The 27,074-nt window shown below is 29.3% G+C and overlaps 2 protein-coding genes across 2 annotated transcripts; one reads left to right on the forward strand and one right to left on the reverse strand.

Moving 5' to 3' along the window:
• Positions 1-2,838: 2,838 nt before the first annotated feature.
• Positions 2,839-5,118, reverse strand: LOC129876366 (two-component response regulator ARR9). Its single transcript, XM_055951780.1, has 5 exons — positions 4,650-5,118; positions 4,304-4,407; positions 4,132-4,209; positions 3,547-3,617; positions 2,839-3,416 (listed from the first exon to the last, which is right to left on the reverse strand). The coding sequence occupies exons 1-5, from the start codon at positions 4,753-4,755 to the stop codon at positions 3,125-3,127; spliced, it is 651 nt and encodes a 216-aa protein (XP_055807755.1). The 5' UTR covers positions 4,756-5,118; the 3' UTR covers positions 2,839-3,124.
• A 14,538-nt stretch (positions 5,119-19,656) lies between these two features.
• Positions 19,657-23,679, forward strand: LOC129876750 (protein STRICTOSIDINE SYNTHASE-LIKE 10). The gene is made up of 3 exons (XM_055952249.1): positions 19,657-20,022; positions 22,221-22,484; positions 22,962-23,679. Exons 1-3 carry the CDS (start codon positions 19,739-19,741, stop codon positions 23,530-23,532), a joined length of 1,119 nt encoding a protein of 372 aa, XP_055808224.1. The 5' UTR covers positions 19,657-19,738; the 3' UTR covers positions 23,533-23,679.
• Positions 23,680-27,074: the final 3,395 nt, after the last annotated feature.

The following is a 27,074-nucleotide window of genomic DNA, read 5'->3' on the forward strand; positions in this document are numbered from 1 at the left end:
ATTTTTCTTTATCAACTCTTCCAACTTCCAAGTTTTTTTATATTTGATACTTAGACTTTTCATATTTATGGTAATAATATAAATAAGTTTTTATAATAAGTTTAGTTTGTAACTTAATAAAAAAAATTATTATTTTAATAGTAATTTTATAATTTTAAGATCTGTTCTTATCAACCCACCAATTTTTAAATTTTTTAATATTTAAATGTAGATTTTTTACATTTATGATAATAATCACATAAAATGTGTAATTAAACTATTTATATATGATAACACCATAAATAAATTTCTACAATAAGTTTAGTTTGTAACTTATAAAAATGTTAACTTTTTTCAATAGTGTTTTTATAATTTAAGATTTTTTTCTTATCAATTCACTAACCAAATCTTTTAATGTTTGCACTTAGATTTTGTATGTTTATGGTAACAATCACATAAAATGTGTAACTAAATTACTTATATATGATACCAACATAAATAAAAATTTTGGAATAAATTTAGTTTGGAACTTAATAAAAATGTTAACTTTTTCTAATAGAGATATTATAATTTTAATCTTATCAACTCTGAACTCACCAACTTTTCAAATATTTTAAATATTTGAACCTAGTTATTTTACTTTTATAATAACAGTCACATAAAATGAATAACTAGATCACTTATATATGTAAACAATATAAATATATTTCTATAATAAGTTTAGTTTGTAACTTAATAAAGATGTTAATTGTTTTCAATAGTGATTTTATAATTTAAAAGATTTTTTATCATCTCCTCCCCCAATTTTTCAAGTCTTTTATGTTTGATGCTCAAATTTTTCATATTTATGATAATAGTCGCATAAAATATTTACATAATCAATTTACTTATATATGGTAACAATATAAAGAAAATTACAATGAGTTTTAGTTTGTAATTTAATAAAATGGGTAACTTATTACAATATAATAGATCGAACTACACATATAAACGAGATATTAACATTTTTACCAAATTAGTTTACGACCATAGCAGGTTATCATTTCATGCAAAACACTAAATTATATCAAACATCTAACAATTATATCATAAATTATTTTAAATACAAAAGTTTTATCTTTTTCATGATCATTTTAAAAAGAAAATTCACACTCGATATTTATATTGATCAATAAATATTAAGTAACAACCCGACTACATGATGTCGTAATTAAATTTAAAAGAATGAAACATTTTTTCCATTGTTTTTTCTAGTCTCTTTTTTTTTTTTTTTTGTCTTTTTTAAATTTCCAAACTTTGTAGCTCATGATGCAAATACCGGACTTATTTTTGAGCCCATAGTGACATGAAAAGCGTCAAGCCCAAAGATTATGACATAGCCAGGTCATTTAGGCCCATAACAAACAATAATAGCATTTTGCAATAAGGTCGACTAAACAAAAGATTGATCGAAGATGTGATTAATAGCCTATTTAATCAAGTTTTTTAACATTTATTTATTTTGAAAAGTTTTTTATTTTATCAGAAGTACAAAAAGAATTATCATTTAGACGATAGAATTTTAATGAACCCGTATATTAGATGGTTTGTGGATTTAATAGTTATCTATTTACAAAATCGTAAAACGTCTAAAAATAACATGATTAGAAGAGATCGTTCACCAAATAATAGATGCTATCATCTTCTTACTCAAATAAGTAGCCCGTTTTATGATTAGATCACACTTTCAAAATGTCACCTCATTTGTATAAAAAAAATTTTAAAAAATAGTTCTATTTGACTCTAGCATCAAATCATCTTTAGAAAGAAAAAAAAAGGCAAAAGAGGCCACTATTTTCAACCATCCAAAGCAAAAACTTATCCAAATCTTTCTTCTTTAAAGAAGTGAGGATTTTGAGGTAGCTAAGCACTTTTTAGACAAAATAAGCAAGGATGGGCATGAATCATTAATAGTCATGACAAGTGTCTTTTAATTTTGATACATAGCCCGCTTTAGAACGATAGAAACACTTTCAAAATGTCACCTTTTTTAATTAATAAAAAACAAAAAATATTTTCAATTTTATTTTGACTCGAGCTTTAACTAATAAAAAGGCAAAAAAGGGCCACTATTTTCAACCATACAAAGCAAAGCAATACTTATTTAGCCCATCAATTGCCATCTTGAAAAGTTACCCAAAGTCTTTCCTATTGTAAAGAAGTTGTTTTGGAGGAAGCTAATCACTTTAGAAAAACTTTAATAGTCAATGTTCCATTTGTCAAAGTACTAATTCTTGTAAGAAATTATTATCTCAAAGTTCTTTTTCAACGTAAAATACTTGGAAAAAGACCCCACCCCTTACCCCGCACAAAAAAAATAAAATCCATGAATGCTCTTTTAAAGTAGTTTGCTTTTGCCCATGTGGGAATCCTATAACCCTCCTAAACTATTTTAAGTAAAACTATCACCCCTTTTAAAATATTGATGTGGCAAAAAAAACAGTTTTCTTTTTTATCAGCGCATATAAGCCTTTATATTTTATTTTTTTAAAAAGTCCCTTCCATCTCACCATTTGCTAATGGTGACCGTGGTGGAATTAAGGAGAACAATAGAAAACATAATAAAATTTTTTCAATAGATGACATGGCACCCAAAAAGCAAAAAAAAGACGTGGTATTGATGTGTCAATGATGTGGCTATGACATGTTGCTTACATGGAAAGCATGGCTATGACGTGTTGCTTACATGGAAAACATGTGTAACGCATCCTCCACCATGGAACTAGTCAAGGGACAACAGGGGACATAATTTCACTTTTAACAAGTTGAAAGGAGGTAAAAAAATCCAAGTTAAATATCGTAATGCGAAAAAAGGAAAAAAAAAAGAAAGAATACTTCTATGTTATATACTATTTGTCTATTTACAAGACAAGATATGTAGTCCCTCCTTAGATTAGCCTAAACAAAACTGGCTGAAATTTTTTCCATGTGAAATGTGTATTAGACCTTCTACATGTCACTTCATATTTGTATTATCCAAGTTATGTAAGCAACAAGAAAACATTATATAACAAAAAAAACAAAAAAGAATTAACCTAAAAATGGTACTTTGGCAAATTTGTGAAGGGAAAAAAGTGAACTTTATAATATATGCGTCATCATTAGATTAGATCGCAGTAAGGCTATTGAATCTTGGTCTTGTTCTGTCAGGTGATAGATTTTCTTCTATGGCCTTTCTCTTCTTGTTGTTGTCACTATTGGCTTGTGATTTCTGTTGTTGTTGTTGTTGTTGTTGTACTATGTTGTCTGATTCTGTTTGTGGTACTTCTGGTGGAACATCGGGTTGTTCTAGTTTGGGGCTTTTACATTTGGTTTTCATCATATGAGGTCTAAGTTTATTAACATCTGATAATCTCACTGGCTTCAAGAAAAATTCTTCTGCCCCTTCTTCTAAGCATCTGTAAATCAATCAATACACAATTGAATTAGTTCAAATAGGTCACGAATTCGAGCCGAAAACAGCCACGGATAAAATTGTTTCATTTGTATACACACAAAAAGAGATTAATTTGATTGTTCTGTTCTTACCTACTGATTCTAGAAGGAACATTTTCAGATGACATAATGACCACTGGTATGTTTCTCAGAGATGAAGATTCCTGTTTCAGAGAACATAGCAAATCTATAAATTAACCAAAACTGGTCGAAGAATTAAACGCTAGATCTAAATACAAATAGAAACATAAAAGGGTAAGGGCATAGGATCTATTGTACGTCTTGCCCCTGCATTTCTCAAACACGTGATCTCCCGGTCACACAAAGGTAACTTTATCAGTTATAACGAAACTATTTACACAGCTCAAACACGTGATCTCCTGATCACACAAAGGCAACTTTACAAGTTACAACGAGGCTCACCTTCTAGATACAAAGTTAAAAATAGGATCCCAAACAGGGTAACTATGAAAAGCCCTTTAGAGACAAAAAGATCAAATATTTCTTCTTTGGAAGCACAAAAAGATTAAATTTTTATGATGACACAACCAAATTTGATGGATAAAATTGGGTTCTGATAAAGAACCACTTGGGGGTTAAAAGATTAGATTTTTATAATGCCACAAACAACATAATGTGTAAAATTATGTTCTAAACTAATTTGCAAGAAAAAAATACCTTAATTTTCTTGAGCAAATCATAGCCTGTCATCCCAGGCATACAGTAATCTGTGATAATAAGATTGATTTCAGCTTCCTGCAAATCCAAGTATCAGAAAAAAAGTTAAATTTTTTCTGCTCAACTTTTTATGGAAACTCAGAGAAAAATGGACAGGATATTAGTTAATTACCTGATGGTTATCAAGAGAAACACAAGGCTGATTTGTTTGATTCTTGTCATGTTCTTGTAAACCAAGAAATTCTAAAGCTTTACTTCCAGAATCTACTGTTGTAACTGCATCAACAAATACACACAAAAAACAGCATAAATTAAATGCCCTTGGCCTTAAAATTCAGGTTAATTTGTCGTATAGTCAGTAAAATAATTGTTATCGACTACGAGTTTGACAAAACTCAATAATTTTGGTTCAAACCACTTATTATGTACAATCAAATTACCAAAAAACCAATAAGCAGCATTTTCTAAAATTTCAAAACTAGAAACTCAAAATTCTAGCTCGAAAATCAAGAAAATACCTTGACAAGCAGAGGTTTTTAATAGCCTCTCAATGAGTTTCCTGTCAATAACACTGTCATCAACAGCTAAAACATGAAACTGAGACTCAGCAGCTGCCATTCCCATTGCTCCAAATTTTCCACAGAGAGGGAAAGAAAAAATAAACAGATCTTTAAAAGAAGAAAAAAGAAAAAGTTGGTTTTTTTTTTCTTTGATGGGGTTCTTGAAAAAGAAAATGATGAGTTTGTTGAAGAAAAAAGAGGAAAGTATTTGCCTTTGTATAGAAGTAAAATAGCAAACAAAATCTCCCCAACTCACAAAGCAAGATCTGACCAAATCTCTCCAAATTTCCAAGGTGATTTTTTTTTTTAATTACAAGGCAAGTAATGGGAAAGTCCAATATAAAAAAAATTAAAAAAGTAGAAAATATATGTTTTTTAAAAATTTGAAAATATGGGGTTTGATACTTATATTGTATTGGTTGATGAGGAAAATGATTCTTCAAGATTTGAGTTCTTTGTATAATAAATATTGAAGGGAAAAAAGTATGGTATAAATATTGAAGGCAAAAAAAAAACAGATAAGAGAAAAAAGGGCAAGTGGGGTCAGGGTATTTTGGAAGGTGGTGGAGTTGGGGTGAGTAGAATGGGGGGTGGGGTAGTGGGACCCACCAAATCCACCCAAAAGATACAGGTGATGTCAGCAGTGAAACCTTTTCCCTGGTGTGAAAATCTTGTGTGATTACCGTATCTTCTTGAGCAGGTGCAAGGTGGTATAAAAGTGCAATATTTTTTTGCAACTTTTTTTCAATTGAAACAATTTTAATTTATAACATTAAATATTAGAAATAATAAATTTAATTTATATGCACCGATGATGTATTAGATAGGAGGCTGTGTAAGTCAGAAATTAGGATAGGAGATTAGTAGCTAGTGAAATGTTATCTTGCTTTCCGACGAATTTAGGCTTGATGGTGTATGTAGTATTAGTGTATTGCTTTTGCTTTCCATCACTATAATGTTTCGATTATTGTACTATTTTGTTGTTGTTACTGTTTTCATATTAGTTATCATATTTTTTTCATTATCGTTTTCCTTTTTCATACTTTGATTTGTTGTACGCTTATTCTAGATCCGAGGGTCATTTAAAAACAATCGCTATACCTCTACGAGGTAATGGTAAAATTTACATATACTTTACCTTTTCTAAACCTCACTTATAGATAACATTGAGCATGTAGTTACTGTTTGCACTGATAATATAAGATATTAAACGAAGATGAATTTTAGAATTTCTAGAATATAGATATGCATTACATAAAAAAAAAGTAAGAATTGATCCATATTCCTCAACATTCAACTAAATATACCATTCAACCTCTTGTACTATGAATGCAAGCAGATAATAGCATACCAATTTTTTTAAAAAAATATGTATATACAATACTCAATTTTGACAACGAGATCAGGAACTCACATGCATCGCGATATACCCTAAAATTCTCCCTTGACAATATATCTACTATAATAGGTTAGACGACTATATTAACAATGTAAAATTTCTTTAGAGTTGCCGGCAATAAATTCAAATTGAAGTGTAGCCTACAAGTTAATAATCAAATATTAATACATGTACAACATCTTAATAGAAATAAATGAGTTCACGTGAACGTATAAGACTATAACTTTGAAGTTAAATCCGCCCCTAGTTATGATTTTTTATTTAGCATTAACACTACTATTTAATAATCTCATTAAGGTGAATTTTACTTGATTTGGTCCACTTATATTATTCACTATTAAAGCATCATAGGTTAGTTGATATAGTGCCACTACTAATACAATTTAATTAAAGGGAGATTGGATAACATGTGCAAGCACACAAATTTGTTGGTTTGAACAATGATATTTGGTAACTTACATTAACTCCAATTTATTGGCCTATAAATTTGGGAGATCCATTAGTTGGGAATTGAGATATATAGATTAGGTGGCCTAGTTCTAGTGGACACAAAAATAAATGTCACAAATTAAATTATTTTACAGCTTTATCACCTTTAAATTAATTAGAGATCAGATTTTGAAAAATTTGCGAATTTTCAGAATGACTACTTTATCTAGCCTGTCTTCTTATCCGCCTCTGATTCTTTGTGCTCGATTTTACAATTAATCCCAAATTCTTCTGACTGAAGGAGATTCAATTTCACACTCTTCTATTTGATTAGAAGGATTCACGAGCCTCTTTGGATTCAAGGCTCGTCAAAGTTCTTCTTTTGTGTATATTAAGAAATAGGATTATCAAATGGTCGATTGCAAAATAATTTCAAACTAAAAACCTTAATTTAAAGAGTGGACTAGCATAAAACCTTAATAAACCTATTTCAAGCATATATATGACATTATATGACTCGAGATGAAGTACAATTACACAAGGAATTACTATTTGCATATTCATTAAATTTAAATTGCAACCTCGTATCAATATATGGATGTGTATAATTCAAGATTCTCACCACATGTATAATTCAATCCGTACACAATAAGTGATGTTTATTCACAAAATATACTTAATAAAATGTATTTCAAAATAATTACCTAGATATTTTCAAAATTTGTATATGAAAAGTAATAAAAATTAAATAGTCATTATGAAAAATGAAAGTGGAAGATAAATGCTGTATTTTTTTTGTTATGAGGTGGATCCGTGGAACTTTCCTACAATTTCATTGATGATAAATAAATATCTAATAGTCAATTTTTTATATTTTAAATCTCCAAAATTTTGACTAAATATAATTATATTACTTTCATTTTGCTATCATTTGTTCAAATGGTAGTAATTGGATAGAGAATAAAAGAGACGAGACTTTTGACCATATGAAAGAAAGAAAAGGGATTTTTCAATAATAGAGAAAAAACATTATACATTAACATCATATAAGGACCCACATAAGATTCTTCAAAATATGAAGGCCCATAACTGTCAATGTTTACTTTTATTAGGATAAAAAAATTTAACATGCTATAGAGACTTATAAGTTGCTAGTTTCATTTATTATGTGTTTTTAATTTTAATTAATTATATTTCAAATGATTTAATAGTATATTAAAAAAATTACACTATTAAAACACTCTAAAAATACCTTCTGATTTTGCGTAGAGAAGGAAAAGCAAAAAGGAGAAACAAAATATGAGAAAAGATGTTGTTACTACTCTATTCGATTTAGTTTACGTGGCTCTATTTCATTTTAGTTCGTTTTAATTATTTTTTTAAATCTAAATTCGTATGTAATTTAATTTATTTTTAAAATTTATTCTTAATGAAAAGTTTTTATAGTTATTTTAATATTATAATATATTTAAAATCATAACTTTTAAAAGTCTTATTTAACCACATAAATATTATGACATAAAAGATTATTTGATTTAAAGAAAAGTTATATTGAGATTAGTTATGTTAGAATTAGTTATGGTAATATTATTTTTTTAATTGAGTGTTTAATTTATTATATTAAAAATAACATGCATTATATAATTTCTAAGAAAAAAAACTATTTACTTACAAAAATACCTTTTACCTTATTACTTGGGGGAGGTTGAGGGGCCTAAAAGGTACTTTTGTCATTTTTTATTATTTTATTTTAAAATAATTAATTTCGATACTATTATTCAACCCTTTTGATAGAGATAACTTATCCCACTATTAATACAAATAAGAAATAATGCAACACTAAATTTTTTACCCATGACTATTTTTGTTTATACAATATACCAAACAGTCCAAATCCGAATTCACGTCGAAAACTTCAACTTAAAAGGTAATGAAGTCTTTCTTATCAAAAGCTGACTCCATGGATAATAACTTAATATGCTCTCTTCGTTTTAATTTGTTTAACTTATTTTTTTCTCTAAAAGGAACGTCTCTTTCCTTTTTTTAATCATCAACCTGCTAGTGTGATCAAACAAGCTGCTTGTAAAATTACGCTAAATATGCATATACTTGAGATTTCTTATTAAAATTTTGTTGCTGAATTTTCTTTATTAAAAGATGTTTATATGTTGAATTCCTAAAAAAATTCACGTTACAATAATTTTATATTAATGTATAATTTCATACGCACGTTCAAATATTGAAAACAAATAGTTTTAATCATTGAATGTTCAGATTTGAGACCAAATCTTAATATTCAAACGTGTATTCAGAGCTAGACATCTAGATCTTAATGCACATCTTAACATTCAGATTCAGACGTCTTAATCTTAATTGAAACAAATGAGGTTTAAGACTACAAAATTAAATAATATCTTGGTACATTTCATATATCTTTAATTTAAGATTACAAAATTCAATTTTTTATTTATGTTCTTAAAATTCGTATTAAATCAAAACCAAATAAACAAATTTAAACGAAATGAAACGAAAGGAGTAAAAATTACAAACACGATATTCTAGGAAACTCACATGAAAAATGTACAATATGTACAAAATATCGTAAATAGTATATGTGTCTATGAATAAAAAGATTCCCTAACTCACCATATATTGTCTTGTACAACCTGTCTCACTTAATCCACACTCCTAAGATCATAAATAGGATTTCCTGTCTTGCTTGGGTCCAAAAAAATTTATTATATAGCTTTTTAAAAAAATGACATAACATTTAAGAATATAGCTCATCCACTCATATGATATCACAGAAAAAAAATGTAATTTAAAATTTAAATTTTGAAATTTTTATAAATTTGATAAAAATTCTAAAGTTTGTTTTCATAATTTTCATTCTAAATCATTCACATATAAATAAAAAATAAAAACTTACTCGAATTTATATTTTTGTTTAAACACAACTCTAATTCCAAATACCATTTCAACTTTTTTTTCTTTCCGAATATTAGAGTATTTTTTTAATTTACACATTTCACAACTTTTATATCTAAACGTTCACTATATATACACTTTAATTTTACCTCTAACTTTACTTCCATAGCCAAAGACAATTAATGTCAGAGCTAGAGCCACATCAAATCAAATTATTTAGATAAGAAGGACATTAGTTTCATGCAAGTTGTTATATATCCAAATAACCCAAGCAAACTTACATATATACAATTATACCAACAAAATGTACTATATATATGCTTTGAAGATAAATTATTTATTCAAATCCCCCCAAAAGAAAGAAAATAAAAGAGAAGAATTATGTTATCACTAGACAAAAGACAAACAACTATAGCTAGGGCAATGTGAAGATCAACAAGTCCTTTTCCATAACATAAAGATGAAGTGGATATGTACAAAAGATTTTAAATTTCTAGCACTTTTCTCTATATGGAGTGGCGTTTAAAGGTTGGGTGGTGGGAATCACTAGGGTTAGAGTAAAATTATTTCGTGTGATCTACAAGTTACAGATTTAAATTGTGGAATCAATTACTGATATTTGTGTCATGATATAGTATATATCTACATCATGCTCCTTGGAATACTATGACCCTAATTAACTTGGATCTTGCATGAACACAATGCTTCGTAGAACCGATTATTTTCTATTTATTTATTTTAATATTTTGAATCCGCTTATTAAAAATTCTGACTCAGTTATTGGGGATAGGGATGGACCTTTCTAGGCCATTATCCCTCCATCTTTAGGACAAGGAGAGTATTATGAGTAATGCAAACAGATAGATTCCAGCAGATTGTGTCTACCCCTTGAGGAACCTTACATGTTTTCTCTTCCTATTTTTCATCATCACTTTTGACCCTACCAATGTTTCATTTCATGGACATTTCCATGTTTTGTGGATCCACAAAAACCCAACTTATGGTCTTTTCCCCATATTTAGGTGTATTATTGCTCTACAAATGAGCATAATAAAGTTTTCCATGTTTAGGAAGAAATTTTCATTAATTTGAGTTCACATTGCGTAAGGTTCATCAAAAGGAAAAATCCTTCATATCAGGATTCACGATATCATAAATGATCTTTAGCGGCAATTAATTAATGTTCATAGCTTAATTGTCGCTAAATATATTTTTTTAGTGGTAAGTAACACTCTTTGTAGATGTCCCTAAGCCTATAGCGATATTGAATCCAATGACAGTTAGTTAATGCTGATAAAGATTTTAACACTCTTTGTTAATATGTATATCTATTTCCCACTAAAATTATTTTTATTATAGTGAGTGTTTCATAATTAAGACTGGAACTCGATGATTTTATTGACCTTATCAAACTCTTGATAAATAAGATTAGATATTTTGGCTCATGATTTTTATTTTGAGATTTGACATCGATTCGATGATACAAGGTTGATGTCAACTAATTTGACATGGTTGTTTTGCCTATTTTTTGTTTTTGTTTTGTTTTGATAAACATCAGACATGCATGGACCGATTAAGAACAAATATTATAATTATAGTGATTAAAAAAATTAATCTTGTAACTAAACGCATTGTATATAGTATACACGTAGACAATATATCAAAAAAGAAAAAAGAAAAAAGAAAAAACCTACTATTTACTTTTATAAATAATAGCCATGCATCATATATTATTAAAACTTTAGTTCATAATTAATAATTAATAATATAGCGTGTGTTTATTACAATATATATGACTCTAACTAATTATGTGTTTTCTTAATATTAATTCCTTGTAAAGATACACTGCACAAAGCACTAGGTAATATAAATATGACTCTTAATTACATAAAATTATGATCCTCTTAATTAGGAGATTATCTAAATCAAGCAAACAGCCACACTAGTTTAATTATTTAAATTATTTGGGGTTAGGTACATAATCGACAGATAATGTAGGCTAACTGGCTAGTTATAAAATAAAATAAAAAGGAAATTCTTATTAAATACGAATTTATTTATTTATTTATTTTTTAAAAAAAAACTAGTTGTGCTACTAGCTAGCTAATGTAAATATTTTATTATGTTTGGTAAAAGATAAGCTCAAAAAAGTGACCTATAGAGGGATTTGGGAGGCTTTTGTTTAATAATTAATGGATGGAAAATCTTTTGGATTTATATACAAACTCAAAACTATTCTAAATTTGTGTTTGGGTTCATTTTTAAATTAGTTCGAAGTTCAAACGATTTTCTTTATTATGGAGTAAAGTTAAAAAGTACCAATTATTCCATTTGAGTAAGCATTATAATGCAATAAGAATTTTAAGACCTTTTTACCAGTTTCGAACTTAAAATCCACTTACTTTAACTTAATGCCTATTTGGCTATAATAATCCATTATAACTATAGATTAAATGGATACCCTATTTCAACTTCATACAGGGATACAGAAGAAAATATTTTTTATTAAAATATTGATTGAAAAATGTTTTTCAAAAAAATAAGAGATTTTTATTTTTATTTTCTTTTGTTGAATATATAAGAAAAAAATATTATTTTAAAATTATTTATATATATGTGAAGTGGGAGTAGTGGCAGGAGCGTCGGGATGGGGATGGGGGCTCGGGGTGGTGGTGAATATGAGGTGTGTTGGAAGGTGGGGAAGACAAATCAATGTTTGATGTAACTTTCCATACTCCTGGGAACTTTTTTTCATACTTTCTAATAGAAAAGTCATTTTTTTAATTTTTAAGGAATTTATATTTCTAGACAGAATGTTAAAAATTGTGACCAATTGAACATGAGAAAATTAAAAAAAATAAAATTCTAAAAGATATTTTCCTCCATACCAAATACACCCATAAAGTTCATTATTTTGACCTTTTTCTTCCTTTCCTTCCTTTTCACAAAGAGCGATGATAGTATCATGATAACAAATTTATTTACACTCGATATTATGAAAAGTAAATTTTGAATTTATCTCAATTTTAAAAATTAACTAAATAGGTGATTATTGTCCAGTCATATAAAGAGACCACTCTCCCCTTCACGGCACACATAGGACTTACAACTAAGCTTGAGCAAAATAATAATATGTATGTTCAATATCATATAAAAATAAAAATTAGGTAGGCCTAATTCTGATAGTATTATAAAAAATTGAATTTTTGACATAATTCAATCTCATAAACTAATTTAAAAAAAATAAGAAATTTTCAAAGACCATATAAAAAGATAAATCACTTACTAATGTTGGACTACTCGTACAATATTAACACCAAATTTCGTACACAAAAATAAAGAAGATTTAATAGGTCCTTTTCCCAAGAGATTATACAATATAGTCTTGAAGACTTTGGACATTTGCTTAACATAATTCCCTAATAGTCATTGTAAAATTTGACCTAGGGGATTATGTTAAGCAAATCTCCATAGTCTTCAAGACTATATTGTATAATCTCTTAGGAAAAAGACCTATTAAATCTTCCTTATTTTTTACCACTAACCCCACCATAGCAACAAAAAAAATATTAAAATAACCTAAGAATAATAAAAGTAAATATATTCTGATATTTCTACATCAGTCATCAAATACAATAATATATTATTATAATAATCTAATTTTTATCTATAATTATCATTCATGCTATATTATATTATATATTTTTTAAAAAATAAATTTTATTTTAATTTAAAAAATATCCGAACAAATCCGAACAAACGATACCGATAATATATCGAATTGAAAGGGACAAGAGATGGTCCCCAAGTACCAAATCTCTAAATCCAAAGAAGGATTTGGTCTTAAAAACAAATGATTCTTCTGATTTTGTTTGGGAAGGTTTTTTCCAATGGAAAGATTCTTGCGGGATATTGTGGGTCACCTATGCTTTTCTCTAGAAAAATAAATCTTTGAATAAAATATATATGTCAAATCAAATAATTAATTTTAGTAGTTAAAAATGTAACACGAGAACTCATATAATTAACTACAATTAAGTTAATAAGTATATAAAATGAAAAATACATGTCTTACATTTATGAATTTAATATAAAAATTGAGTGCGAAGAAATATTTACCCTCAACTTTTTTTATGGCGTTGAGGTGTCCATGTCTCATTTATTTCAAAAAACTTACTCAAAGATTTTACTCTTTCATTGGGGATTGTGTAAATTTTTATTATTGTCTTATTTTGGCATGGCAGTGTACTAATGTTAGGGAGGAATTAAAAAAAAATATTCAAACTTGAAATATTTATATTTTTTCGTCGTTTTATATTAATTGTAATATTTTGTTTTTTAAAATTCAAATTATGTGCATTTTAATTAATATTTTTATCAAATTCATGTAGGAAAAGTTGCAATTTACAATATTTTTTGTATAATTTTAATCAATGAATTTATTCCAATTTAGTTTTAAAAATGAATTTAATTAATTTTTGAAAAGTAAAACGTGACAATTAATATAGAACGAGGTAAATATAATCTGTGAAAATGTAATATTGCATGTGCATTTTACATATGATCACTTAGTTATATATCGTTTGACGTAAGCACTCATCTAAAGTTATGTAAATCATAATAATATAAGAATTAATTATATCAAAATTAATTATGTAGCATAAAAAATATTTTTATTTTACTGGAAAAACATTTTCCATTCGTACAAACATACCCTTAATTATTCTTCGTACTATTGGGCCTCAACGTCTATTCAAGTTTCTCTACTTTTCTCTTTCCCTTTCGACTTTTAATTTCCTCCTTATTATATCGTGGTACCTAACACTTCCCCCACCCCACTCCCCACACACACGGCTTGAAGTCACTGGTTCATTCGAATGTCTTTCGGTAAAAAAATATATTATTTATATTTGATTAAAATTAATTTTTTTATATATATATTAGATGTCGAAATCTTTTTTTTTATGTCGAATCTCCTTTAACTAATTCGTGTGTTTACTTTTTTCAGATTTTGAACATCCTATTGTGAAAATCCTGAAACCGCCGTTACTACACCTCCACACCATATATATATATATATATATATATAAGTCATTTCATAGGCATTTCATCTATCTTTTTATTGTGAAAGATGAGATTATTAGCTCATTCTATAGAATAGATTGGTCGATTCGATCGATTGATTCGTTTTAGATTTAATTTTTTTCAATATGGCCTTTGCTTGTTATTTTTAAGTCATCACAAGGTTAAAATCAAATTAAAAGCAAAAAAAAGTTGTTTACTCATATTTTTTATAAAACCTTCTCATAAAAGTATTTTTAAGCGTACAATATATGATATTAGTAGACGCTATTCTAATAATCAAAATATCCTTTTCCGAATCATATCATTATTTCGTAGAGAAATTATTATCTCAACAATAGTACGCCTACCAGTGATATGAACTATATATAAATTTGGAACACTCAAGTTAAATTTGATATAATCAACATGTTTAATTTTATTTTTTTTACAACGTGAATTGTTTAGAATATACATGCTATAAGACACTATATATTTAATCTATTTCCTTCAAATTAAATATGCAATTTGTTTGTTATTAATTGCTTAATTAGGTTAACAACATTAAGTTAGGTTGTTTGGAGTTAGCACCTTATGCTCAGGGGCGGGGCCAAAGTATATACGGAGGAGGTTCGAATCGGTGAAAATTTATATTATTTATATCTGATTAAAATATTTTTTTTATGTATATATAGTAGATGTCGATCTTCGACTAATTTATATGTCTACTTTTTTCAAATTTTGAACCCTTTTACTAAATATTCTGAATTCACCACTGCTTACGATGTTTAAGTGGCACCCACTCCATAATAATTCACCAATCTAATGTACCCTAATTAATTTAGAACTATTGTTGCATGTGTGACTGTCCCAAAAGTAGTCCTTTGGGATGCTGTTTCTATCATAACACAATCTTTGGATTCACATGTGTATGAATTATATATTAACTAATTAAATTGACCAAATAAATAGTGACATTTTCTAAAAGTCTTTAATATATATTATTATTAAAATGGGAATGATCATATAGAAGTCAAACAATATTTTAGAAGTCAAATATGAAAAAGTATTTTTCTATTTTTAAGCCTAAGTTTGATTTAGCATGGAAATAACGTCCATGCATGGTAAACTCTTCACGGGAAATTATACAAGCATATCAGTCAAATTAGCTTTAGTGATTTTCATTTTTACCACAACCTTCTTAAGTAGAAAGAAACTCGTACTATTAACTGTATATCCGTATTTAGAAGTGATTCTTCAGATCGATCATAGATTTGTAATCTTAACCTTTATCTTCCATTGTAATTGATCGATGTTGAGTTTTTAGACACATAAGAGTTCTTCTTGGGTCTTGACTTCTATACAAAGAAAAATCTTCAGATTTTTCATATTGTTCCTACTTGATCCAATTTTGTTAATGGATTAATTGGTGGACCTAACACGATAAGATATATTATGGATTTTATATATAGGCACGAAAAAAATGTTTATGTTTTGGTGGGCTCGTGGTGGGGTGGGAAGGATAGGCCAGGAAAGGAAAAAACTTATTTACAATATGATGGATGGAATGGGTAGACGATTGAATTATTGTGTGTTGATCCGCCGATATTTATAATAAAGTGCAATTGATGATAATATATATACTTAGTAACTAGTATCAATTTATTTGGTCTCGTGGGAGTACACTTTTAAAATTTTTATCTTTGTGGAACCTAAGTCTTTTAAAAATTTACAAGTAGATTTCGAGGAATTCAATTTAAAGATCTCCAAGTACCTTTTTAAAGAAATAATTTTCTGAATTTAAGTTATATACATTGCTAATATGAAAAAAAAAATTATATTATTATGTTACATTTATATGTTCTAGCAGGTAATTTGTGTTTTCATGGGCAAAACTTTCAAAACTCAACACAAAATATAGCCAAAAACATATATCAAACTCCACAAAATAGGCACGTTATTCCACTCAAAAAGGATAAAAAAAATATATGCCCTAAAAAGCATTGAACTTCAATTTCTTAACAGTACACTAAATTATGAAAAATACTACTACACAACTTATGTTAGCTTAATTCCTATAGAATTTATGTCAAGAAGGCATATATAATGTATTTTTTTTTAATTTTAAAAAATCACGACACGTACATCCACACATATACTCTACCATTCCACATCTCTAAAAAGGATCAGATAACAAACATATGCCTCAAAAATCATAACTCCAATTTCTGAACACTAACAACTTGTAAAAAAATACTACATAACTTATGTTGCATAACTTAATGTCTACAAAGCTGATGCCAAGTGAAGTACGTCTGAATAGGTAAGGATACTTTAGTCCACAATTATTTATTAAATAAACAGTATAGACAAAAATTAAACATATAAAATACGAAGAACAATAAGATCCGTGAAAAAACTTCAAAAATTAATGTTCTCTTATTTTGTAGTAAGTATTTTGTCGGTTCTTTGTTAAACTTTTGGCTAGTTGGGCCTATGATGCTTGAAGATCCAATAAGATAGTGGTTGGGCTTGCTTTATATCTTGAATTGATAAGGGAAAATTATGGAAATAAACAAACATATACTAGTTAATTAGTTAATATAACTATACTTTAGCTAATTTATATTTCGCTACTAACATATATAGGGGTGTGTATCGGTCGCTTCGGTTCAGTTTTAAGCATTATTGATTCGGTTTATCAATTTTCGATTTCTAAATACATTAAACCGATAACCAAACCAATAAGTTATTTGTTATCGATTTTTGGTATTTAACAGTTCGATTTTCAATTTTTTCCAATAATTTTTTTTCTAAAACAAATATACAAATTCTAGAGCTGCCGTCGTAGCAACTTGCAAACCCTTGCCGCAGAACCTAAAATGGCAAAGCTTAAAGGGTAAATACTAAAATACTAAATACTAAATAGTATTATATAGTAATTAACTGATTATAAATTTATATTAGTATTTTTTGTTTGATATTTTTTATGAGTAAAAAACTAAAAATTAAATTAGTAAACTATTATAATCTTAATGGGTTATCGATTTACCCAATAACCCAATATTATAAAACCAATACTGAACCGATAACCCAATAATTATTTTTAATAAAACCATTAAATAATCGTTAACCCAATAGCAATAACTCAATAAGACTTTTTTTTGTTCAGTTTATCGGTCGGTTCGCTTTTTACACACCCCTAAACATAATTACGCTTCAAGTTTGTATAATTTGTACGTTTATATAATTCAAAATTTGTATAATATAATTTGTATAACTTTTATATAAAAATATAATTTGTATAATTGTTTAAAATTAAGATATTTGTGTTTATATAAATTCGTTATTTTGAGTTTATATAAAAATAGCTTAATTATATAAACATACCCGCAAATTATACAAACCCACAAATTGTACAAACAAAACAACTTAAATTACAGTTACAACGTGTAAATATGCAAATTATAACTAAGGAATCTAATTAAACTTATTATAATGATTATTTGTGAAATTAGCCCAATTGATAATGGGCTGTTTTTGGAGTTCCAATAAGACAGTGAGTTGGCAATTGTGGTTCTTATCGAGACATTAAATCAGACTTTGAAAAATTATCTTTAAATATCTATTTAGACATGAAATAAAAATCTGATTTTCGAATATTTTTAATTTCTCAAAATGAGTTAGCTTTTGAAACTTTCGCTTACAAAATTTTAAAAATAAATTCAAGTAAAATGCATGTTTAAATACAATTTCAAGTTTTAATTTCAAATTTATGACCAAACTGAGAGTTAGTTTTGAGAGCTCCTATCCTTATAGTATTTCTTTCAGCTGCTTTTGCTCTCCATCTAGATTTTAACATGGTCTTTGCTGTATATTTTTTGATAGGTAGCTTAATTGTAAATGTAGGGAAGCAAAATATGAAACTAGGTAACCACACAAATGTGGGCAAATATAGTAAGCATTTAATTGTGACGATTCATAGCGTAATTTATGGAGAGATTACCATTATTTTCGATGCTAAAAGCTTTTTATCTTCTTCCATTTTATTTTTTCATTTTTCATTCAATTTACAGTCATAATAAAATTGACTTTACACATTTGCTTAGATCAATTTTCCTTTGTTCCGCCCATTATAACTTACATCCTCATTTCTAATATATTTAGAGAGTAAAATTGATAATATTGACAAGATTATTGATCAACACTTTTTCTTCTCCACTTTTGCCTCATTGAGATTTTAGGTAATTTTCTATATTCACTCGCTTTCTTGAATTTTTAAATGCTAGGAAATTCTTATGCATATTTTTTTTATTGATTTGATTTGATTTTTCTTACACACGAATCATTAAAAAAAGAAGAAGATATATTCAATCATATTTTGATTATATTTCTATGATCACACGAAGCACATACAAATTGCTAGTTAAAAGTATGAAGAGTTAATAACTTACATAGCCGTTTATTTAATCATTATTTAAATTAAAAATAGTTCGTCAATGTATGATACTTTTTCTGTTTCATTTTGTTCGTCTAATTTAGCTTGACACACAATTAAAAAAAATTGAATTTTATATTATTAAACTAAAAATATATAGAATATATCAAAATATCATTTATTAGTGTCGTCTTAAATATGTCATTTACCTTAAATAGAAGATTATGAATGATATAAATTATGGAAGAGGAATAGTTTGTAGTTGTAGTATTATTTGAGAGTTTCTTGTTATTCCATTTTGTTAGTACTATTTAATGTCATATTATTTTGTTGTAGTTATTATTTGTTTTTTTAATATACTCTGTCATGTTTTTTTTCTTTCAATATTTGGTCTTGGCTTCTTCACTCAAATTGTTTTCTTTATTTGAACGGCTACTTAAACTGAACGTTTATTGAAAATAATTTCTCTACTTTATAATTTTATTCACACGCTACTCGTCAAAATAAAAACAAACTTAGGACTGTTTTGGTATGAGGGATTAGAGAAAACTAATCACCAAATTAATTTTATGATGAATTTATCTCATATTTAATTGAAATAAAATCATGAAATAATTTATTTTGAAATTAATTATTTTAAAATTGTAATATTATTTTTATGGAAGGTGAAATAACAAATTTGAAATAAAATATCCACTCCCACTCCCACTCCCACTCCCAACCCCTTGTTTTTAGATTGACAACTTCCCCTGTTTTTTTCTGTTTGTTTACAGGCAAAAAAAGGAAAACTCCATGAATGCTACAAAGCTAATTTTGAGTGCAGCAGCACTTGCAATAATCACTGTAATTTTGACTTTAAGCTCGAAAAATGTTTACAGTCCACCTTCAATACCAGGATCCAAAGATTTCCTATCGAAATCTGAGGTAATCCAACTGAAAGGAGCAGTTGGGCCGGAGAGTATTGCGTTTGACCCGAACGGAGAAGGCCCATATACCGGCGTTGCCGATGGACGGATTCTTAAATGGAAAGGAGATTCTCAAGGTTGGGTTGATTTTGCTGTCACTTCTTCTCTAAGGTAAACAAATCCCCAATTCCTTTTCTTATTTTTGGTAACTTTTGTTTTTATTACTATCGCAGTCCTAATTTATGTGTCATCGTTTGATTTGAGGTAAAATTTAAGTAATTCGAAATCTTTGGTCTAAAATCCTTATTGGCTATTTGTGTGAGGGGTAAGAGTAGTAGAAAGGTGACAATTTTTTAGGCGTCACATAAACTGGGACGGAGAGTGTGTATTTATATCTTTTGGATCCTTAGTTTGGTAATAGGGGTTTAAATGATTAGTCTAGTTAGATATGCTTGTAACAGAGTTGATTTCTCGCATGGTTAGTTAACTAATAGTTATCAGAAGTATCTCAGAAAGTCACTTTTTTGTTGAAAAAAATGAAATTAAGGAAGAAAGTTGAATTTTTGAGTTGAGTGACTATCTGAGAAATTAACCTGCTTGTAATGTGGCCAATTGAAAGACCTCTTAGCGGAGGCGAATTCAGGATTTAAAGTCTATGAGCTTAACTTTTGTGATTCTTAGCATTGAACTCGTGGTATATTTGAAATTATGGGTTCATATATACTATTTCTTGTGATTTTAATGAATTTTTAAACGTAAATTTATGCTCTGCATCGCAAGTATTGGGTTGAGATGAACGTTGTTACGGCAAGGCTGCGTCGGCCTCTGCAACTAAGTTGTATTCTTATCATTATCACACTATTTTGTTGTTATTGTTGTTTCTTTCTTGTAGACTTTGTATTTGCCTTTATTATTAATTGTTATGCTTTCTTCATTGTTTTTTCTTCTTCTTTAACTTGGGTTTGAGGCACTTGAGCCGAGTGTCTTTCAGAAACAACCTCTCTACCTCTCGAGGTAGTGGTAAGGTCTGCGCACACTCTACCCTCCCCAACTCCGCTTAGTGGGATTTCACTAGGTATGTTGTTGTTGATAAAATTGTAGACATGTTGCAGGTTTGACTTTGTAAGAAGAGGGATACATTTCCTTTCATTTTTCTGATAACCAAGAAACTGTCGAGGGCTAGCTGGTAGATGGTTCGAAATTCAGAATTATCTTAAAGCTGGTTTTCTGCTTTTATTATTAATTATTGTCAATGGTGATAATTGTTATCTTTTCAAATGATAAAGGTGGTATCTAGCCAGTTTATATGTACCTCGTGTAAGTTACTGGTACTTGCTACCGTCAGTAAATCTCTCTGGTAACAAGCTTTTGAACTCTTGGTTTACACGGTCCATTCCACTTTTTTTTTATTTGCCAGAGGTCTTGGGTTCGAGTCCCGGAAATAGAGAAACTTTTAGTAGGGAGCGCTTCCCCCTTTATCTGGCCATATATTGCTAATCTGGATTAGTCGGGCCAGTGGTATCTCGGATACCAGATGGTTATATCGAAAAAACTGTACTTTAGAAAGCTTTGTAGTTTGTGCTTCATGATTACAACTAATAGTATATTCTTAACTCCCTTATACAAATAGATATATTTAGAATTCACTGTCAGTTGAACTTCTGATTAATTCTAGTTGTATTCTATATACTTGCCGTTTATATGACTAAACATTCTGTTTTGGGTCATACTAAATTATTGAAATGCTTCAATAGATAAATATTTCGATTTTCCAGTAAACCTTTAATAAGTTCCAAAATATTAAGTTGTGATGTAATGTATCCTTTATCGAACCACTTTTACATTCAAGTTCAAAAAATTTCTTTAATTGTCTTACAACTAGAATATGTAAGTTATCTTTATATTTGGCTAGTTCATATCTGCTGTCACCTGAGGATTTATACTGTATATCATTGCAGTATGTCATCTTTTTATTTTATGGCGAGTTCACTGTTGTTCATGTGGTATTTATTTTTTCGGATTCTTACAATAAACGACCCTTAATATGAGTATTGTTGAAAGAAAAAATCAAATAGCCTTGTCTCGGCAGGTAACACTTGAATTTTTTGATGCCTTTTGTTTATCCAAACACATAACTGCTTACTTTTAAAATAAGTTTCAGCACTTTTAAAAGTGCTTCTATACTACTTTTTAAAAGTTACTTTTTTTTAGCTAACCCAAACGGGCTCTATAATGTTCTTCCTCATTGCCCCCGAGAAACCGATGAGATGAACCAGTTTTTGGCTGTCACTTATTTTTTTTCTGTGTAAATCTTTTCAAATTGAAAAATTTCAACATTATCTAATGGAACTTGGCATGATATCATCAAGGAACGAATGTGTGCACCCTTTTGCTCCCCATATGGAGCACATATGTGGAAGACCGCTGGGCGTACGATTTGATTCAAGAACTGGAGATCTCTACATTGCTGATGCCTACTTAGGACTTCAAGTTGTGGGGCCATCTGGTGGATTAGCTACCCCACTCGTCACAGAAGTTGAAGGCCAGCCTCTGCGCTTCATAAATGACCTTGACATTGATGAGCAAGAAGATTCAATTTACTTCTCAGAGACCAGCACACAATTCCAGAGGAGGTAATTTATTGCCAATGAACTAGACTGAAATTTGAACTGGAAAACAAAAGGAATATACTACTGTTTGCTTTTGTACATGTTTTATTTCTTTCCTTCAATATGTTCCTTGATTTGTGTTGCCTGAGCCGGGGGATCTTTCGAAAACAACCTCTCCATCTCCGTAAGGTAGGAGTAAGGTCTGCGTACACCCTACCCTCAAAAGACCTCACTTTGTGGGATTACAGTGGATATGTTGTTGTTGGCTAGAGTGAAATTTGAATCTGTTCATGCGAAGGTAAATTGGGTATGATAAGTTGGTGTAATTATAGATTGCGTATATCTTCATTGATAAACATTCAGCAAAACAGAGAAGTCGGTTTCGTTATTAGCTTATAAGATATATGCTGCATGCCGTAGTAGCTTTAATAGGAAGCTGATACTTTGTAACATATAGAGACTAGTGCAGAAACTGATTCCGATTTTTCATCTTATATCTAGGCAATTTATTGCATCTGTTGTAAGCGGAGACAAGACAGGCCGGCTGATGAAATACGACAAATCAACCAATTCAGTGACAGTTTTACTACGAGGCCTTGCTTTTGCCAATGGTGTAGCGTTGAGCAAAGACAAGTCCTTTGTACTAGTGGCTGAAACTTCTACCTGTAGAATAGTAAGGCATTGGCTTAAAGGCCCTAATGCAGGAAAACACGATACATTTTCTGATCTACCAGGATATCCAGACAACATCAGAAGAAACTCGAGAGGGGAGTTTTGGGTCGGTTTGCACTCAAAAAGATCGCTGCTTGCAAAATTGGTCACATCCAATTCATGGTTCGGAAGGACAATGCTAAAACTTCCATTCACCTTCCAGCAACTGCATTACTTGTTAGTTGGAGGGCAGCCGCATGCAACTGCCATTAAGCTAGGTGGGGACGGGGAAGTTTTGGAAGTTTTAGAAGACATCGAGGGCAAGACCTTGAAGTTTATAAGCGAGGTTGAAGAGAAAAACGGCAAGTTGTGGATTGGTTCTGTACTAGTGCCTTTTCTTGGTGTTTATGAATTGTCTTAAAGTAGCAGTTTCCTAAATAGTTTTTAACATGTAAGTCCAGCTTGTCTTTTCTTGGAGTCCATTGATTGGTTCTCCACTTTTGTATTTTGCTTTTCAAACTCCTTTGATATGAGTTAGTTATCTGAGCCGACGGTCTTGCTGAAACAACCTCTCTACCTCCACGAGGCAGGGATAGGGGTAAGGTTTGTGTATTAGACTTTCTTTTAAGTCTTAACTTTGAATTGGAGTTGTTTCCACCTAGGGGATTTTTTCTGATTCTCTTCTAGGTAATGTGAACATATTGGAGGAAACTATGCATGCACCAAACTAGTAAATGCTTGGAACAAATATTTTACACAAAAGTATAATATATAAACGTGTCATTTAGCTTGGTTAAAACTAGTATCTATGCTCTCCAAACTTTGGTATGCACAAGTATGCAATTAAACTTGTATAAGGTTGAACATGTAAACACATACGTCTTCCTGACATATACAAATCACTTTGAATGAATTTCAACAGAATTGCCACATAGGATGCTTCTATTTACTTAGTCAATTTTATACAAGTGTAAATGTCTATTTGTGCAAACTCAAAATTAGAAGGCATAAATGTCAGTTGAGATCAACTTAAAGGCGTGTCACGCCTTTAGTATATTGTTTTGTTTTCCTTGTTGGACAAAGACGAGGTTCTTTCTATTGGGTATTATAGTAGGCCCATTATGAAAGAGTAATCCGTGATAATAAGTGAGTTTTAAAGTAGGCCCATTAAGACTTGGTAGTTGAAACTTCACGACCAATAACCCAAACTTAAATAGACAGTCCCCAATTTCAGACTGGTATAATATGAAATTTATAGCTTCAGAATCGAATTTTCAACTTCAATCTCGCAAACCTTATGTTATTTCTCAAGTGGTTAAACATTAAATAGTTTATGTTTTTTCGCCCGTAAATAAGAAAGGGAAACTTACATAAATATACAATATTAAGAAAATATTTACCATCTATAGCAATAAAAAAATAAATCACTGAACACTTATAATACATTTATAATACAGTTTTAATACATATTGCAGAGAACTATTTATAAAACATATATAATACAAGTTTTATAGATAAATAATACATTTATCACATACTTTAATAGATTTATAATACATTATGTCAATTTCTCACTACACAAACATAATATATATTTTAAAACACTTATAATACATTTATATTGTATGCATAATTCACTTTTAATACAAGTGTAGATTTATCATAATATTGCTATGTATTGCTATAAATTGTAATAAATAAAAAATATTGCTAAAATCAGTAATTAATTTTTAAAAAGTACTCAATTAAGTAATTTTTCCAATAAGAAAAGTCATATTTTTATTAACTATTTTCTATAAAAAAATAACTTTCATCATATCAAAAATTATATTCCTCAAAGTAATTTTTCCCGTATCAAATACGCCCTTAGTGAAAATACAAAAAAAGAAGCATATCTAAATGGATAGTGATTCTAGATGTCTAATAATCCCAAAATTAAAAATTAAAAGCCTGCACCGTTCCACGATAACTGTGAGGTAAAAAGAAAAAATTGCTTCGATGAACACTTTTTAATAAATAATTATTGATTTTAGCGATATTTTTTTATTTATTATTATCTATTGTAATACATAGCAATACTATGATAAATATGCTACATATTAAAAATGAATTATGTATGCAATATAAATGTATTATAAATATTTTAAAATATATTATGCTTAGTTGATAAGAAATTAACACAATATATTATATGTGCATTGAAGTGTGTGATAAAACTTGATTATATGTGTGTTATAAATTATTTTCATTAATATGTATTAAAACTATATTATAAATATACTATAAGTATCCAATAAAAAAATATTATTATTATAAATAATAAATATTTTCCTAATTAATATATTTATATAAGTTTCCCAAAATAAAATCTCTTCCCTATTTACGATTTGAATATACCAAAGTAATTTATATCCATCCTTGTGGGCAATACTGAAACTACAAAAAGTAAGTAGGCATGACTTGTAATAAAATGACAACTTTACCCCTATCTTCTAATAGCCTGTTTGGATTAACTTATTTTTAATCAGCTTATAAGTTGAAAACTGCTTATAAGTTAAAAAAAAAAATAGGTGCAAGCCAATTTTTTTTTTTTGACTTATAAGCTGTTTTCAACTTATAAACTGCTTAAAATAAGTTCATCCAAATAAATCCAACTATTTATTAGGGCTTATTTTAAGCACAAAATGACTTTAAATTGGCTAGTCAAACACTCAAAAGAAGCTGAAAATAGCTTATAAGCCAATTCAAACGGCCTCTAAGTAATGTAATTAAATTATGATCATGTTAGAAAAGAGCAAGCGAATGTTCCACTTGATAGTAGGACCCACTAATACAAATTGTATTTTGCTTTTCCTCCTACTTTTCTTTCCATTTTTTCCCCTCTTTTTCTTTCAACGCCTCTTTGTCCCCCCTCTACGTTTTCCTCTTTACACTGCTATAAATAACATCAGTATTGTGAAAAATGATCCAATAATAACAACAACCCAGTGAAATCCCACAACGTGGGGTCTGGGAGGGTAAAGTGTACGCAGGCCTTACTCCTATCAAGGTAGGACGGTTGTTTCCGAAAGACCCTCGGCTCAATAAAAACATAAAAAGATGTTAGATAAGGCTAAGAAGTTTAAAGCGATATGAAAAAGCAAATAACGAGAGCAACACACATAAAATAGAGTAATCAAAGTACAGAAAGTACAGAAAGTAATAGATAGTAACAGAAATCAGAGCACAAGAAATTATAGTGCGCTAATGCACCTACTAATAAGGGAGAATAATGAGACTATGTACTAGCCTTCCACCCTAATGTGGGTCCTCCACACCCTCCTATCTAAGGTCATGTCCTCGGTAAGCTGTAGTTGCGCCATGTCCTGTCTAATCACCTCTCCCCAATATTTCTTCGGCCTACCCCTACCTCTTCTGAAACCATCCATGACCAACCTCTCATACCTCCACACTGGGGCATCTGTGTCTCTACTTTTCACATGCCCAAACCATCTCAGTCGCTTTTACCGCAACTTTTCTTCCACCGAGGCCACTCTTACCTTGTTCCGTATAGCCTCGTTTCTAATCCTGTCACTTCTGGTATGCCCACACATCCATCTCAATATTCTCATCTCGGCAACTTTCATTTTTTGAACGTGAGAGACCTTAACTAGCCAACACTCCGCCTCATATAACATAGCCGGTCTAACCACCACTTTGTAGAACTTGCCCTTAAGTTGTGGTGGCACTTTCTTGTCACATAGCACAACGGAAGCAAGCCTCTATTTCATCCACCCTGCCCTAATACGGTGTGTGACATCATCGTCAATCTCCCCGCTGTCTTGCATGATGGACCCAAGGTACTTGAAACTACTTTTCTTTTGGTTGGCCTGATCACCAAGCCTAACTTTCGCCCCAACCTCCTGAGGTGTCTCACTGAACTTGCACTCTAAGTACTCTGTCTTGGTCCTACTCAGCTTAAAC

The sequence above is a fragment of the Solanum dulcamara genome, chromosome 12, assembly GCF_947179165.1.
Source record: "Solanum dulcamara chromosome 12, daSolDulc1.2, whole genome shotgun sequence".
In the NCBI taxonomy this organism is placed as follows: Eukaryota; Viridiplantae; Streptophyta; class Magnoliopsida; order Solanales; family Solanaceae; genus Solanum; species Solanum dulcamara.